Source organism: Synchytrium microbalum, assembly GCF_006535985.1.
Source record: "Synchytrium microbalum strain JEL517 chromosome Unknown SmJEL517_scf0011, whole genome shotgun sequence".
In the NCBI taxonomy this organism is placed as follows: Eukaryota; Fungi; Chytridiomycota; class Chytridiomycetes; order Synchytriales; family Synchytriaceae; genus Synchytrium; species Synchytrium microbalum.
This window is the reverse complement of record NW_022158360.1, coordinates 407,617-421,244: the sequence shown is the minus strand read 5'-3', so window position 1 is coordinate 421,244 and position 13,628 is coordinate 407,617. Positions and strand designations below refer to the sequence as shown.

Sequence of the window (13,628 nt, the reverse complement as noted above, 5' to 3'; positions counted from 1 at the left end):
CTCCCGTGATGTAAATTCTTCTCTGTCGTTTTGTTTTTCATTTTCAAAGGAAGGTTCTCTTGTAAAGCAAGCACTCAACAAAAACCATAAAAGCTATACGTTTGTAATTATAATCTCAAATTCGCACACAACCAAAAATACATTTATAATGGCAACGAATAGTCACATGTTTTGCCAGCTACAATATCAACTAAATGGGACTACTCTAGGCAGCAGTAGTATAATGATGGGGCTTGAACACCCGTGTTAAAGTCTCCCATCTCGTCTTTTCATCCTGCTCAATCTCTTTAAGCAGCGCTTCCTTCTTGTCCAACACAATCTTGATATCATGATACCTGGCTTCAGCATGTCTAGCCACCTCTTCATCATGTCTTGCCTTCTCCACCGCAGCTTTAGCAACCCCTTGCAAATCAGACATCTTGGACTCTGCCCCACTCAACTTGGCCCTCAAATCCTCAACCTCAGTCTCTGATCTCGCCAGACTGCTTTTCGTGATACTCAAATCACTTGCTACGAGCTTGAGTGAATGCTGGGATGTTGATAGTTCTGCGTCTCGTTCAGAGAGCTTGTGTTTGATGTTGGTCGATGCGTCTTGTAATGCTGTGACTTGATTGCGGAGGGCTTCAATGTCTCGTTCGAGAGCATCACGACGGGATGCTTCGGTAGCTCGGATTCTGGATTCGGTGTTTGAGAAATGTTCTTCGAAGGTTCGTTTTTGGTCGACTAATTTGGATCTTGAGACTTCCAAGTCCTGGAAAAAAAACGGAAAGTTAAATCCTATGGATAGGTTTCGTTGCAATTGACAGTCATCAAACCTGTTCATATTGAGATCGTTCGGCTTCTTGAGCAGCTCGCAACTGCTGAGACTTGGCTTGCTCCTCACCAATGACTTGTTCTAGCTGCCGTATCTTTCGGGTCTGTGACTCTTCTAGCTTTCGTATTTTCTCTAAAGAGGTTGATTAAGAGTCGTTAATGGATGAGTATCGTAGATGAAAGAGCCAGAGCCAACTATGGAAAACCAAAGTGCAAAAAAAAAATCTGAGGCATGGAAGTCATACCATCCATTTTAGCATGTGCCCTCTGCTCACGCTCTTCCGCGGCGGCAACACCCTCCAGCAACGCCATCTTTTCTCTCCTTCCATTCTCTTGGCTGACTTCTAAAGACTTTACCAGAGCTTCCAAGGACAATATTTTACCAGTCAAATCACTATGCATCCTAATTCGGTCTTGCTTGACACCCGCCAATTCACTCTGCAACCCTGATATATGTCTCTCAAGACCTTCAGCATGTGCCTTGTACTCTTTCCTCTCTCTAAACTGTGTTTCCTCCATTGCTTTCCGGTTGGAATGCAGTAATGCAATCTCTTCCTGCAGTTTCGATACCGTCGTTTCGGTACTCTGATGCTGCGATACCTTACGATCTAGCTCCTCACTAAGAGTACGTGACTTCGTTTCCACGTTATTGAGTTTATCAGTCAACTGGTGCAGTGCGACCTCATGGGCTTTAGCAATAGCGTCAATGGTGCTTGATAAATGCAAGGCGTGCGAATGCTCTTGGACTGCATGTTGACGTTGCTGCAGATTTCGTTCGAGTGCTATTGTCATTGCTCCGAGTTGGTCTTCCGGCACTTCGTTTCCTGCTAGATCTAGAGACGTGATTACATGATTCCATTTAAACAGATCTTCGAATGCTCGGCCACCGATAAGACCCAAGTGATTCCATCGAAGATCCAGCTTCTCGAGACTCGTGTTGTGTTTGAGGGATATGGCGAGGTGTTGTCCGGCGATGGAGCTGATCTTGTTGTTCCTTAGATCCTAGGATTGACGGAATACCATAAGCATTAGTTTAAGGACTTGATATCAAGGCAATTTTTATAACTGTACCAGTTCAATCAGACTGCCATTATGTCCTAACGCATCCGCAAGATCCAGCACACCCTTCTCCCAAACACCAATCGAATTCCATTCAAGCAGCAGCACCGTAATACATGAATTCACACGTAGTAATTGCGCCAATGCGGTGGCTCCATCACTACGAATGTTGTTGCCTCGCAAGTCTAAATGGGCGCATGTGAGGTTCGTCTTGAGCGCATTGGCAATAAGTGCGCATCCTATAGTATGGAGATGTTCAACATTTGACACTGATAGGCGGCACGTTCCAGCCTTCCAAACTGACCCTCATCTCCAACGTATGCATCACGAAAGATCAATTTCGTGAATTCCTTGTCGTCGGCGAGTGCAAATGCCAACGAAGCGCAAACCTGTATAACGGAAGAAAAGTTAATTTCAAAGCTAACCAATGTGATGTACATATCGGAGTCTCCATCAAACAGTCTCAAGACACGTACCTTGGTCGAAAGTGTTTGGGATGTTAAATCCAAAATATGATCTGTACATGTATCAAGAGCGGCCAAGATAGATTGTACTGGATCTATCTCTTGAGCATGGCATCTCTCGATGTATTTGACCTTGAAGTTTTCTAGAGTCATCTTGTTGTCTTGAGTAATTCAAGTTTTTATCTTGAAGAGAGTGAGGAAACATGGAATGTTTGAGGTTTTCCAACACGAACGAGTCGTCATCTTTTAAATATTTACCATGCAGTACTATCGAAGTTATTCGTACGTCAAGAAGAACATCACTCACTTGGTTTGTAAACTTTGCACCAGCAGTTAACATCTGAGGTAACCTCAAAATCGCGCTATGTGGAGTACATTTGCGATCGTCTATTGACCTTCGCTGTATCGTTTCTTTCATTCTCACCATCATTTATACTTATTCATAATATGACAATTCAGTCATACATCATCAACATGTCATCGTTCCCCATCCTCATCGACTTCATTATCAGAAGTGCCGTCTTCGAATTGGTCTATACGCCACATTTTACTATTTGCTACGTTCCATGCGTCAGGTTCAGATACCATGGATAATAGATGTGGAGTATTTACATATAGTCGTTTTCCGCCCAACCAGTTATTAACCCTCATGTCGAAGCTCCCCAAAGTTTGCCAGACCCTTGCATCAGTTACAATCATGGCAGCTCGTATGATTGGAAGCTGTCTTATGTTTAAGTCACGCTTCAAACTCACTAGCGTGTCTTGTAAGCGATATTTGCATAGATCAAGCCATTCGCCCACACTAAAAAAACTATGCCGTTAAGGTCAAGAGTGGTGATATTGACACACGTTCCTATCAAATTTGCTATAAGGCGGTTACATGGTCCATCCCACTAATTCTCAGGACACCAATGGCGTCGACACCATATTGTGCGATGCCTCTAGCAGCCATCATCAAGTATAAGCTGTCAGGTCTATAAGAAATTATCCAGACCTCCCTCCATATGACTGCGAGCACTATTTCAGACAGTCGCTTACTAGCTCGAGAGAGGGGAAGCAGGCTGCGAAGATTCTTGTATTGGAGGTCTTCTAATTCAAGAAGTGTGATGTATTCGAAGAATCTTTAGAACCAATTCCACTGGTAGAGTTTCTAGCGATGATAGTTGGTCATCGTTTGACGTCGACATGTTGTGACTACACGAGACTATGAAAAGTTGAAGAAACACAGGCACAATTTTAGTTGTCACAATACTACATTGACTAGTTAAAGCCCTTGCGACTGTTACTTTAACATACCTGACAGAGAATTGAACTTTTCCGCTTAATGTAGCGATTTCGACGTGACGACCCAAAGAAGTGTCTTGACTTACTACGATCGTTCTCGAATCCGATTTCAGGACGCGGAAAAGCGTCAGATGCAGCATAGCGCGTCACGAATTCAGTACATTCCCACTCCTCTCATCACAATTTGGTTTTGAGGTTGGCAGATCGAGAAGGCATCAACGGACACCGGACGGTCGAACATCCCAGTATTATATCCTGGGCTATATTTAGAGCTTTAAGTTTGAAGCCCATCGCTCCATTTCGAAATTCGAAACAAAAACCTCACTTTGGGAGTTCAACGTTACGAATTGGACTAGTTCCAGACGACATCACTAGTCTGCACCTCACAAAATCTGCACTGCTTTCTGAGGTCCTCAGTGGTGCGCTGTTATCTTTCCTTTTGCCTTTTGTATAGCAGCGACTCGTCTTTTGCTCGTTGCGTCCATCAATGAGGACGCGCTGCTCATTCACAATCAAGGAACATCAAACTCTGTAATCAAAGCCACGAGACGCGAAGTAAAATTGGTTTTTGATCAGGCTTTTCTGTTAGATGTGAGGTATCTAGTAGCAGTACTACAAAAATTGCTGGATATTATTAAAGGCAAAAAGTATGAAGGTAAAAGATTATAGAAAACTGTTTAACGAAAGGAGCCATATCCATATGCGTGCATGGGAACATGGTGAATGATACCAGCGGGATTACTCGTGCTCAGATTTGCTCCCGCACATTGGCAAAATTCCATAGAAGAGATAGGCAGCAACACTAACACCAGCTCCGGCGAGGACACAGTCGACAGAGGTGCTGTATGGGGGACAGTCTCCAGTGCAGAAGTTCTATGAGAATGGCGTTAAAAATTGCATTAGAAACACGTTCCAAATGTTACGAGACATTAAAAGGACCAAAATGTCGCTTGCTGACAACAACGTACCTGGATGTTACGGTATTCAAAGTATGCAAAGGTGGCAGCCCAGACAATCATCATGAAGATACCAAACAATGCACGTCTGCCTGCACCGTGAGGTTCACCATTTCTCATTCCAAACAATGTCCAACCAGCAATCAGGACAGAAAAGCCTCCAACTACAATAGTAACAATAAGAGGGATGGGCTATATTTCAAGAATAAAAGATTGAGTTAAAAACTACTGCATAAAGCGGTATATCTTTTTGCACAAAATGTTGATTTGCAACATTTTTTTTCTGGGGAGAGTGGAGTTACTTACCCAAGAGTTGATTATAGCCCAAAGCCCGATAGTGCCACCGATGACGGCTAGACCTGCAAGTACAGCCAGAATGAGGAGGATTTGATTGAATCTGTGATGTTCATGGTAGTGGGACATTTTGCGTGTTGTTGATCTGTTGACGATTGGATAGGATAGCAGAGATTTTCAGACCGTGTGACTTAGCAGATATGAGTCTAACATACGTGATGTAAAGGAAGGTGAGAATGCATTCTGCATGCAGATACTAACCAAAAACCCGTGGGTGTGTGGTTTAACATGAAAAAGCAACTTGCCAACGATAACAAGTTGTGTAGAGCGATGCAATGCAGGAATACATACCAGTTGTACTGTTGGGAAATAGCTCTTGGAAGTCCTTATCACGTTTGGCTGTTGTTTATTTGCTTGTGTCGGAAGTTTTGATTGTTGAGAATGTTAAGGTTTGATGTTTCACAACATTGCCACCCTGCGCACTAACTCTGCAACAAAAAGGCCATAGGACCACGGTCTTTGAATGCATAATTATTACGCGTTCAGAGCGTGTTTATTTGTTGATTCTAGCATAACAGTATTCTTAAGATCTTCTTCGTTAATCTGCATTTTCTTCCGCGACAAAATTCTCCACACTTTCGTGATTATGACACCACTAGTCTTACCACACGGGCTCTACGACATGCAGCACCAAACGGCCAAGTAGATCATTTTTCACAATTCTCGTTTATTCTATATTTCCAGGACACATTGACATCATTTATGCTCTATTGTGTTTATTTTGATTTATATGGGATGTATCATGGGACATATACGTTTCAAGGACGTACTCTCGTCCGTTCTTTATGGAACATGGGATTCAAATCTCATCAGCAAAGTATGTGCGATATATTCAACTATTGTAAAACGTACTTCAAACTTCTTCCAAAGAGAAAGTGACTAGGTCCAGTGTATACAGGCCAGATAGGGTTCTTTGCATTCACTTCTTTTAGAGTATAATGAACAGAACCAGAGGAGAGTACAAGTGCCTTTGAGAATTCGTTGAAGACGGATTCAAGCATAGTGGTTCTCTGCTTTTCGTCTTCAGGTATATCAAGACCAGAAACTTCCACCTTTGCCAAAGCTGGTACATTGACATTCTCGGACATTCAATGTACAGATTTTCCTGTTGGAGCGAGCCATGGATGCTGCTGTGTAAATTTGGATTGTACCACTAGTTTACGAAGACTCTTTAACTCAAGAACCTCCTCACATTGGAAAAGCTGTGGTTCATTATTCCAATGATGAAATCCCTCTACAATGAGACACTTTAGAGATGATGTTGACTGCTTTTGTATCGGACCCAAATCCATTCGTGACAGTTGGGAGGGCGGTTTGGTTTATTTCCAGATAGCTGAGCTTCACCTGTGGGGCCAACTTGATTGTGATGAGCTGATCGGGTATGTCAAGATCGGGCCAACATGAAGTCAGTGTTTCTAGATTAATGAAGGCTGCAAAACAGTCCACATAACTGTGTCTCATCTTGTAGCGATGGAGGCCAAATTGGACCAGGCTATCTGAAGACCCTTCTTTAAGAGCGTCGAATATCCGCTTCACAGTTCCTTCATAGTCACTGTGACATTGGAATTCTCGTAGTAGTTTTTTTGCCAAAGCAGCTGTTTTGATTCCGTTGAATGTGTTGATGTTAGGCGGCTACATAAGAGGAGAACGGGCCACTCGCTCCGTCATAGTAATACGAAGCTTCTGCTCTGCATTGATACGTGCATTTCTATTTGTTTAAACGTGTATAGTCAATCGTCGTTGACGTTTCTTTAAGAAATATCTTTTTAAATCAAAATAATGGAAAGAGGACGTACCTCTCTTGAGCAACTTCTATTTTCATTTGTTCAACTATCTGCAAGAGCTCTTTGCTTGTTTGCTGATTAGACAACTTTAGTAACTTCTGCTGCGGCTGAGGAAATGTGATTGTTTCGATTGTGGAGAAAGCAAGCCGAACCTAGTCGGTCAAGAAAATTCATTATGCAGGAATGGTAGAGAATCGCGTGTAAATCCAAATATTCAATATTGTACTCCATAGGATCTAAACCAACGTGCTCGTGAAAAACTCTGCTTCGTTTAGCCTGTCATGCAATTTGCATGATGCAAACAAGAGGATCTTGAGGTCTCTAATCACACTCTATTATATACATATATTAAAGGTCTCCCGCCTTATTCTTCCACTCAAGGCATCAAATGCCCATTACTGTCGTCCTTCAAGGACTCAATCCATCTGGTATGCCTTTCCACCAATTCTGGTATAATCTTACTCTCAATCTCAACATCCTGTTTGGCCTCTTCAGGAGACAGGCGTATATCCACTCGATCGTCCTTGGTTATCAAATGGACGATGTTCTTTCTCGTGGCCAGGATGTTTCCAATGACGATTTGATGTCCATATCGTATAAGTGCTCGACGAGCTTTCTCTTCTAGGATGTCTGGATCTGTTTCCAGCTAGAGGTTAAGAACAGTTGGGAGCGTGTGAGTCTATGTGCGAGTCGATGACGACAACACTAGAACTGCAAAATGCGGGCATACCTTGAAGGAGATGATCAACCCTCGAGTCGCCCACTCTTTAACGAGTGGTTTGATGATCTTTGGCACTTGTTCCAGTTGCAGTGACAGTGCACCATCTCCTGACTGTATCTTGTGTTCGACCTGTGTAGTAGTTTTGGTTAACGAGTAGTTGCTGACACCAAGAGCAAAAAACGCCTTTGTAGTCCACCAATAATATTACCATTTTCGAGGCAGGAATGTAGAAGTCACTGACAGCAGCAGCCAAATAATACATGGCATTCTCACGAGCCAATGCTACTATCTGCGTAATCCTTCTGAGTAGGAACAAGTAGTCCCGTACGGTGATGAATTCAATATTGAGGAGCAGGTTGTTCTTTCGGACCTAGAGTTGTGACTTACGCCTGTGAGCAATCGTTTCTTACGCCATTTCTTTTTTGAGCTCACCTCTTGGTATTTGAGTAAGACATTCTTCATCTTTGGCACATACTCTGGCGTAACTATTGAGTTGATTACCGAGCTCTTGAGCATGTTGCATCACGCTGCAAGTAATTTCAGGCAATACATACCAGCAATGCCACCAGTCTCGTCGACTTGCAAAAAGTCGAGAAAGCAGTTCTTTGAGTGCGAGTAATGGCGACTATATGGTTGGAGACTGAACTGCCTATGCATGAATATGACGGCATAGCCCTTTTCCATAAAGTATTCGGCAGAAGTAGCACCTCTAGTTCCAGCACTAAAGTTGTCTATAAACCGCACGGTTTGATTCTCCAGTGGGACTGTAGTGCCTCCACTCTATACATGGAAAGAGCATTAGAAATAAATATCTGAGGGCATGAATCTTGAACGTAAAGATCAAAGATCAAAAGCCAACAAAATTTGAAAATGTCGTCATGTTGAATTTTGATGGGAGGTGATGATAAATAGTCAACTACATACGGTGACTAGTACGATTCTCCTTCCAGCCTTTTGATGGAATACTACAAAATCATGAGTCTTTGCAGCGTACTCCTCGACACCGGCAGGTGCTTCGGTTGTGTTGAAATACTCTTCTTCTGCTGAGAAGGAGCCATTTGCGTGCATCGTCATATGTGCGAGTGTGTATGCTATATATGCCAGAGAGGTAGCCTGTTCGAGTTATGATCTACAATTGAGCCGCTCTAAACTTTTCTTCCTTGGTGGTGTGATGTTTGGATACTCATGTTTTCTTTATTGTTGGTAGACATAAAACATACAAAATGTTGACTCAAATTCTTCGTTCTTGATAGTTTCTATGCATGACGTCGCGTTAAACCTCATCAAAGCTCCAAATATGGCGTGTTTGACACGTACATTGACAACATCAACACGATCATTGGCAGCAGCAAGACACCAAAAAAACTATTCGACAAAGGCAACGACAGAAAAGAAATTATACTACGTGTCATCACAGCATTCTCTGCCTATAGTTCAACCAGAGTCATGCTACTCTTCAAAACACGCACACGGCAGAGCTATCCAATTAGGCCTCTCACCCTTACTACAACAACCACATCATATCGTGAAGATCGCTGCTGGTTACTCTCATTGCTTGGCTTTATGTCAACTACATGATGGTGGCGGGGAGGTGCTCGTTACTATGGGTGCCTCTGACATGGGCCAACTAGGTATTATAGAATTGCAACTCTCCTTTTTCTAGCTTGTTCACAGTCAACTGTTTTGACATTCTCTTAGGCATTGGACTCTCAAACACGTCACTCTCATATGGTGCCATTCCAATATCCAAGAAGACAGCCGTTAAGCATATGGCATGTGGACGACTGCATACCATCATTGTAGGACACGGGGAGAAGAAAGGTTTGTTGGGCCATTAGTCACTTTTCTATGGCAGTTTTTGCTTATGGACCTGATGTTGATGATCCCCAGACGTGCTTTTCGCCTTTGGCCACAACCACTTTGGACAACTTGGTCTTGGTCATTCTTCTCTTCCTATACGTTATCCAACTCAAATACCATGGTCTGGCGAAAGGATCATAGATGTGCAGTGTGGACTGGATCATACTGTCGTGCTGACGGGTAATGAAGACGTTTCTGTTTCTGGTATATTTCTTGCCCCATTGGTTTAACACTCACAACAACCAAAATAATAGAAAGTGGACATGTATACACAGCCGGATTTGGAGCTGATGGCCAAGTAGGAGCTGGATCATCGGCGGACGCTACCAGTCTAACTCGTATTGAAAACCTACCATCCGCACAACACATCTCGACTTCAACGGACACGAACTTTGCATGGAACGACTCGTCAATTTACACATGGGGCAATTCAGAGTATGCCCAACAGATGCATGGCCGTAAGATTGATCGTGTAAGCAGCTACAAGGAACGCAATTCATCGTATTGTCCAATCATTCACTCTTTTTTCGCTCTGAGGTTCTGAGTCCCGAAGAATGCAGGACCATATCGACTCCACGTGAAATCGCATCTGGCGGTACATTCACACTCATAACCACCAAGCAAAATCAGCTGTCATTGTGTGGGTTATCGACGTTCAATGAAGGACTAGGTGTGGGTGCTGATTGCTTACTGGTGCCAGCACCAACTACTATGCAAATCACTGATACGACACGGATATATGCTGCAACGCACCACGCCGCTGTTGTGAGTGATAGGACGATGTATTCATTGGGTCTTGGTATAGACAAGCCTCTTCATTTCAGTGATTCGATTACGCAAGTCGCTTTGGGAGGACAGTTTGCACTGGCTTTGACATGTTAAATAGAACTTACTCTGTTTCGGTATTATAATATACAGTTCTTGTGAACATGGAACAGGGATTGCCAATGGAGAGAAGTCAGGTTCCGTGACTTCATGTGACCACACCCCATTCAAGAGATTCAGAGATGGCTCAAACTCAATGCTTTTGTGAGTTTGGACCGACTTCAGGGTCAAACTATGAGAAAGGTGGAAACGAAACTTATGATGAATGCAGACAAAGTCAAATAATTCAGGCGTAGATGACAGGCGTTTCGGCAGGAGAATTCTTGACCATATGACGCAAAGTGAAAATGCACAAAATTGCTTTCAACAAGTCCATATTATTTAAAAATGCTCTTTTACTTCCCATTATGACCTCCCAGACCCAATTATTGTGAGATTTTTGAGCATCTCTCACCTTGCATCGAGATAGATATAACCCCTCCAAACGTCAAGGTCACAGATGTTGCGAAAGTTCCCGTGCCTATTTGATGGGCACTACATTCCATTGCCTTGTAATTGCCCTGCCAAATCCATCGTAGTTTATCCAGTAAGATTGAGGAGTAATTGATAGAATTGTGCCCTCTTCCCCTGAATGAACAGCTCCGCCAATAGCTCGAACACGGGTGCCCTCGCTCAACGGACCTGCAAAATCAGCTGGTGGCTTCTCATGGACCTCTGGGGGCGGGTCTACTGGAATTTGAGGAAGTTTTTGGGTCAATGTTCAAGTTTAAGCAATCATCAATATGTCAACGTGAGGTGGGGTGTGATGAAGAAGAAAGAGACCAGACAAACAACAGAAATCCTCACGTCGTGTGTCAATAAACACATTCTTTCCATCCTCCCCGTCTTTTCCTATACGAGAATCATCAGATATGAGACTTGTGTGTGATCTAGTTGGAGTCTTATTGCTACAGACCTCGAGGCCCTATAACGCAACGGTTCAGATTTTGATGTCAGCCTTCTTGTTTCACCCAACTAAATCCAAACAAACCTTCTGGTCCTAATGAGGTATGTAGCAAGTGGAGATTTCAAGTCAGTGCGTTTTGTTAATGAAGAAGGGGCAGACATTGCGAACCTTGTGGTCCTTGGGGTCCTACAAAGTTCAAAAGAGATTGACATCTGGAAGCAGCTTTGTCCGTGAAATCCACGAAGCACTCACCTTCAGGTCCTGGTGCGATTAACGAATTGGAGCTTCAAAGTCAGATTCAACTTCAGCAAAGACGTGGGAAACAAAAGACAAACCTTGAGGTCCAACTGGGCCCAAAAGAAGAGAAGCTTCCCCCGGATCACCTTCAATCGCATCATATCAACGAGTTAGTATTGAAGCCCATAAGGAATCGAATCTTCCTACTTCTTGCTTGCCTTTGTCACCCTTGGGACCTACAATAAGAATTGCTGGTTTCAGACTTTTTGCAATCGAGCTGATACTAATAAACCAGCAAAATCGGAAGAAAATCTCATACCTTGAGGTCCAATAGGTCCAATTGGTCCAACTGGTCCGGTGAGTCCTTCTGGTCCAACTGGTCCAGCGACACCAACTCCTATATAGAAGGATTGAGACTAACTAGATTTCAAAGATTCACAGAGGAAAATCATACCAGGAGGTCCTATTGTAAGTGGAGGCGTGGGCACGTTCAGTCTTGAGTCTAATTCAATTCACATCAAAGCCGGAAATATACCTTGAGGGCCGGCTGGCCCGACGATAGACTCGCCCTTAATACCTATTTCACAAGAAATGGGTCCAATAAGTTTGTAAACGTTTCAAGCAGCCAATATACAGCTTGCATCCGGGAATTGAAACGAGGTCGTACCAGGAGGACCCCTACGACCACTTTCGGCATCATCAGGTTTGGGCCGCATGCAGCGGATACAGCAGATGAAGGCTTGAAAAGGGGGCTATGATGAACTCCACGACGATTTTGAAACATGGCAATCGAGCAGTACCAGTTAAAAGAAAACCAGCAGCAGCGATACAAGCGAGAATCAGTGCAGGGAGGATGAGAGAACTAGTTTCAGAAAATAGTGGGTATGTGATCCATTCGTCAAATTTCATCGAAATACGAAGTGTGCTTTACCTCGAAGTGATTCCCGAAGATGCAGACGAAGCGCTTGTACTTGAATCAGAACCATTTGAGAAACTGTAAATCCAAACAAGGCATGTATTCGTGAGATCATGTTCCACGTTATAACATCACGACAAAAGTTCAGCGGTACCTTGAAGCAGTTGGAGAAGCAGCTGCAGCGGTGGTAGAGAGGATGCCGACCGTCGTGGCAGTTGCAGTCCCACATAACCCGAAAGCCGATTGACATCCAGTTGTACAATAAGCGTTTGCAGAACCACAGTATCTGTTTGAATTGAAAGATGATTTGTGTGAGTGACGATGTTCCTTATATAAAATAAGATGTGATAGTTGCGATACAGCTCCAGATCATGGAACCGCAGATTACCCGTATTGAGAACAACAGCTTCCTTGTGCACATGTCTGATTGTTGAAAAGAACACCACAGCGATTCGCATTGTTGGTCACTACAGCACTTGCTCCGCATGCTCCATATGCAGCTTGACATCCAGCCAAACAGTATCTAAATGAACGAAATACTTCATGTCAGACAACATGCTCAATGCCAATTTACGTGTAAAGCACATTCAAAAACGTTGCAGGAGATGCGTACTCTGTATCCGAACCACACCACCCAAATTCTGAGCAGCAATTATTGTTACTGCATCCTCCAATTCCAGGTCCACATAATTGCGCGTAAGCTATTGAGCTCCACGTTATGACAAGAAGCAACAAACACGTCAATGTCTTTCTCATCTTGAGAATCAAGTAAAGAAGCGACACGAAGAGTAATTTAACAGCCTATTAGAGCCTTCTTGTACCTAAAGGAAGCGAAAATTAGTGGTTCGTAAGAATTGGGCTGGCTGTTTTGAATTCATTCAAACTCCGCAATATTTCAGCACCCGACATTTGTTGTAAGAGGTAGTATGCTTCCCAAATGTAATTTTCGATATCAACAGCCAGTCTCGTTACGGGATGTAACCTGCTTGCGTCTCCTTCTTCCAATTACATTCTGCCAGTGTAGACCAAGCAATTCTTTTTACCTGGACGCATATGGCCTTCAGGATGAAACAAGACACCTGGATGTTGTTTCTACTTCCGGACTGTCATTTTCATTAGCTTCTGCAGCTCGATGATGTACCTCTGGCAGTTGGATGTGTCTTGGATGGTTGCATTCTCGTCGGTTGTTTTGTTGAGGACTTTTGATCTCCTAGAACGACATCGAGCGGCGCTGTCAAGATTCAATATGTGTGCTCTTTCTAATAGCTTCATCGCTATTCAAATCAGAACAGGTCTCATTCACCATTCAATTAAGAAAACAAGAGGAAGTCTATGTATAGTCAAACAAAGTGCTGGCCCAGTATAATAATCTTAACCGAAACTAATGCGGAAACAGATATGAAGCTTTA

At 43.3% G+C, this 13,628-nt stretch overlaps 3 protein-coding genes across 3 annotated transcripts; 1 reads left to right on the top strand and 2 right to left on the bottom strand.

Annotated features, from left to right (window-relative positions):
- Positions 1-205: 205 nt before the first annotated feature.
- Positions 206-2,489, bottom strand: SmJEL517_g02626 (uncharacterized protein; the record flags this gene model as incomplete). Its single annotated transcript, XM_031168554.1, has 6 exons — positions 206-751; positions 816-946; positions 1,059-1,815; positions 1,885-2,111; positions 2,177-2,261; positions 2,349-2,489. The coding sequence occupies 6 exons, from the start codon at positions 2,487-2,489 to the stop codon at positions 206-208; spliced, it is 1,887 nt and encodes a 628-aa protein (XP_031025571.1).
- A 4,601-nt stretch (positions 2,490-7,090) lies between these two features.
- On the bottom strand, positions 7,091-8,509 carry SmJEL517_g02625 (phosphopantothenate---cysteine ligase (CTP); the record flags this gene model as incomplete). Its single annotated transcript, XM_031168553.1, has 6 exons — positions 7,091-7,360; positions 7,445-7,564; positions 7,644-7,805; positions 7,868-7,920; positions 7,990-8,215; positions 8,360-8,509. The coding sequence occupies 6 exons, from the start codon at positions 8,507-8,509 to the stop codon at positions 7,091-7,093; spliced, it is 981 nt and encodes a 326-aa protein (XP_031025568.1).
- Positions 8,510-8,732: 223 nt separating this feature from the next.
- Positions 8,733-10,177, top strand: SmJEL517_g02624 (uncharacterized protein; the record flags this gene model as incomplete). Its single annotated transcript, XM_031168552.1, has 5 exons — positions 8,733-9,066; positions 9,134-9,256; positions 9,326-9,475; positions 9,550-9,767; positions 9,833-10,177. The coding sequence occupies 5 exons, from the start codon at positions 8,733-8,735 to the stop codon at positions 10,175-10,177; spliced, it is 1,170 nt and encodes a 389-aa protein (XP_031025569.1).
- Between the last annotated feature and the right edge of the window lie 3,451 nt (positions 10,178-13,628).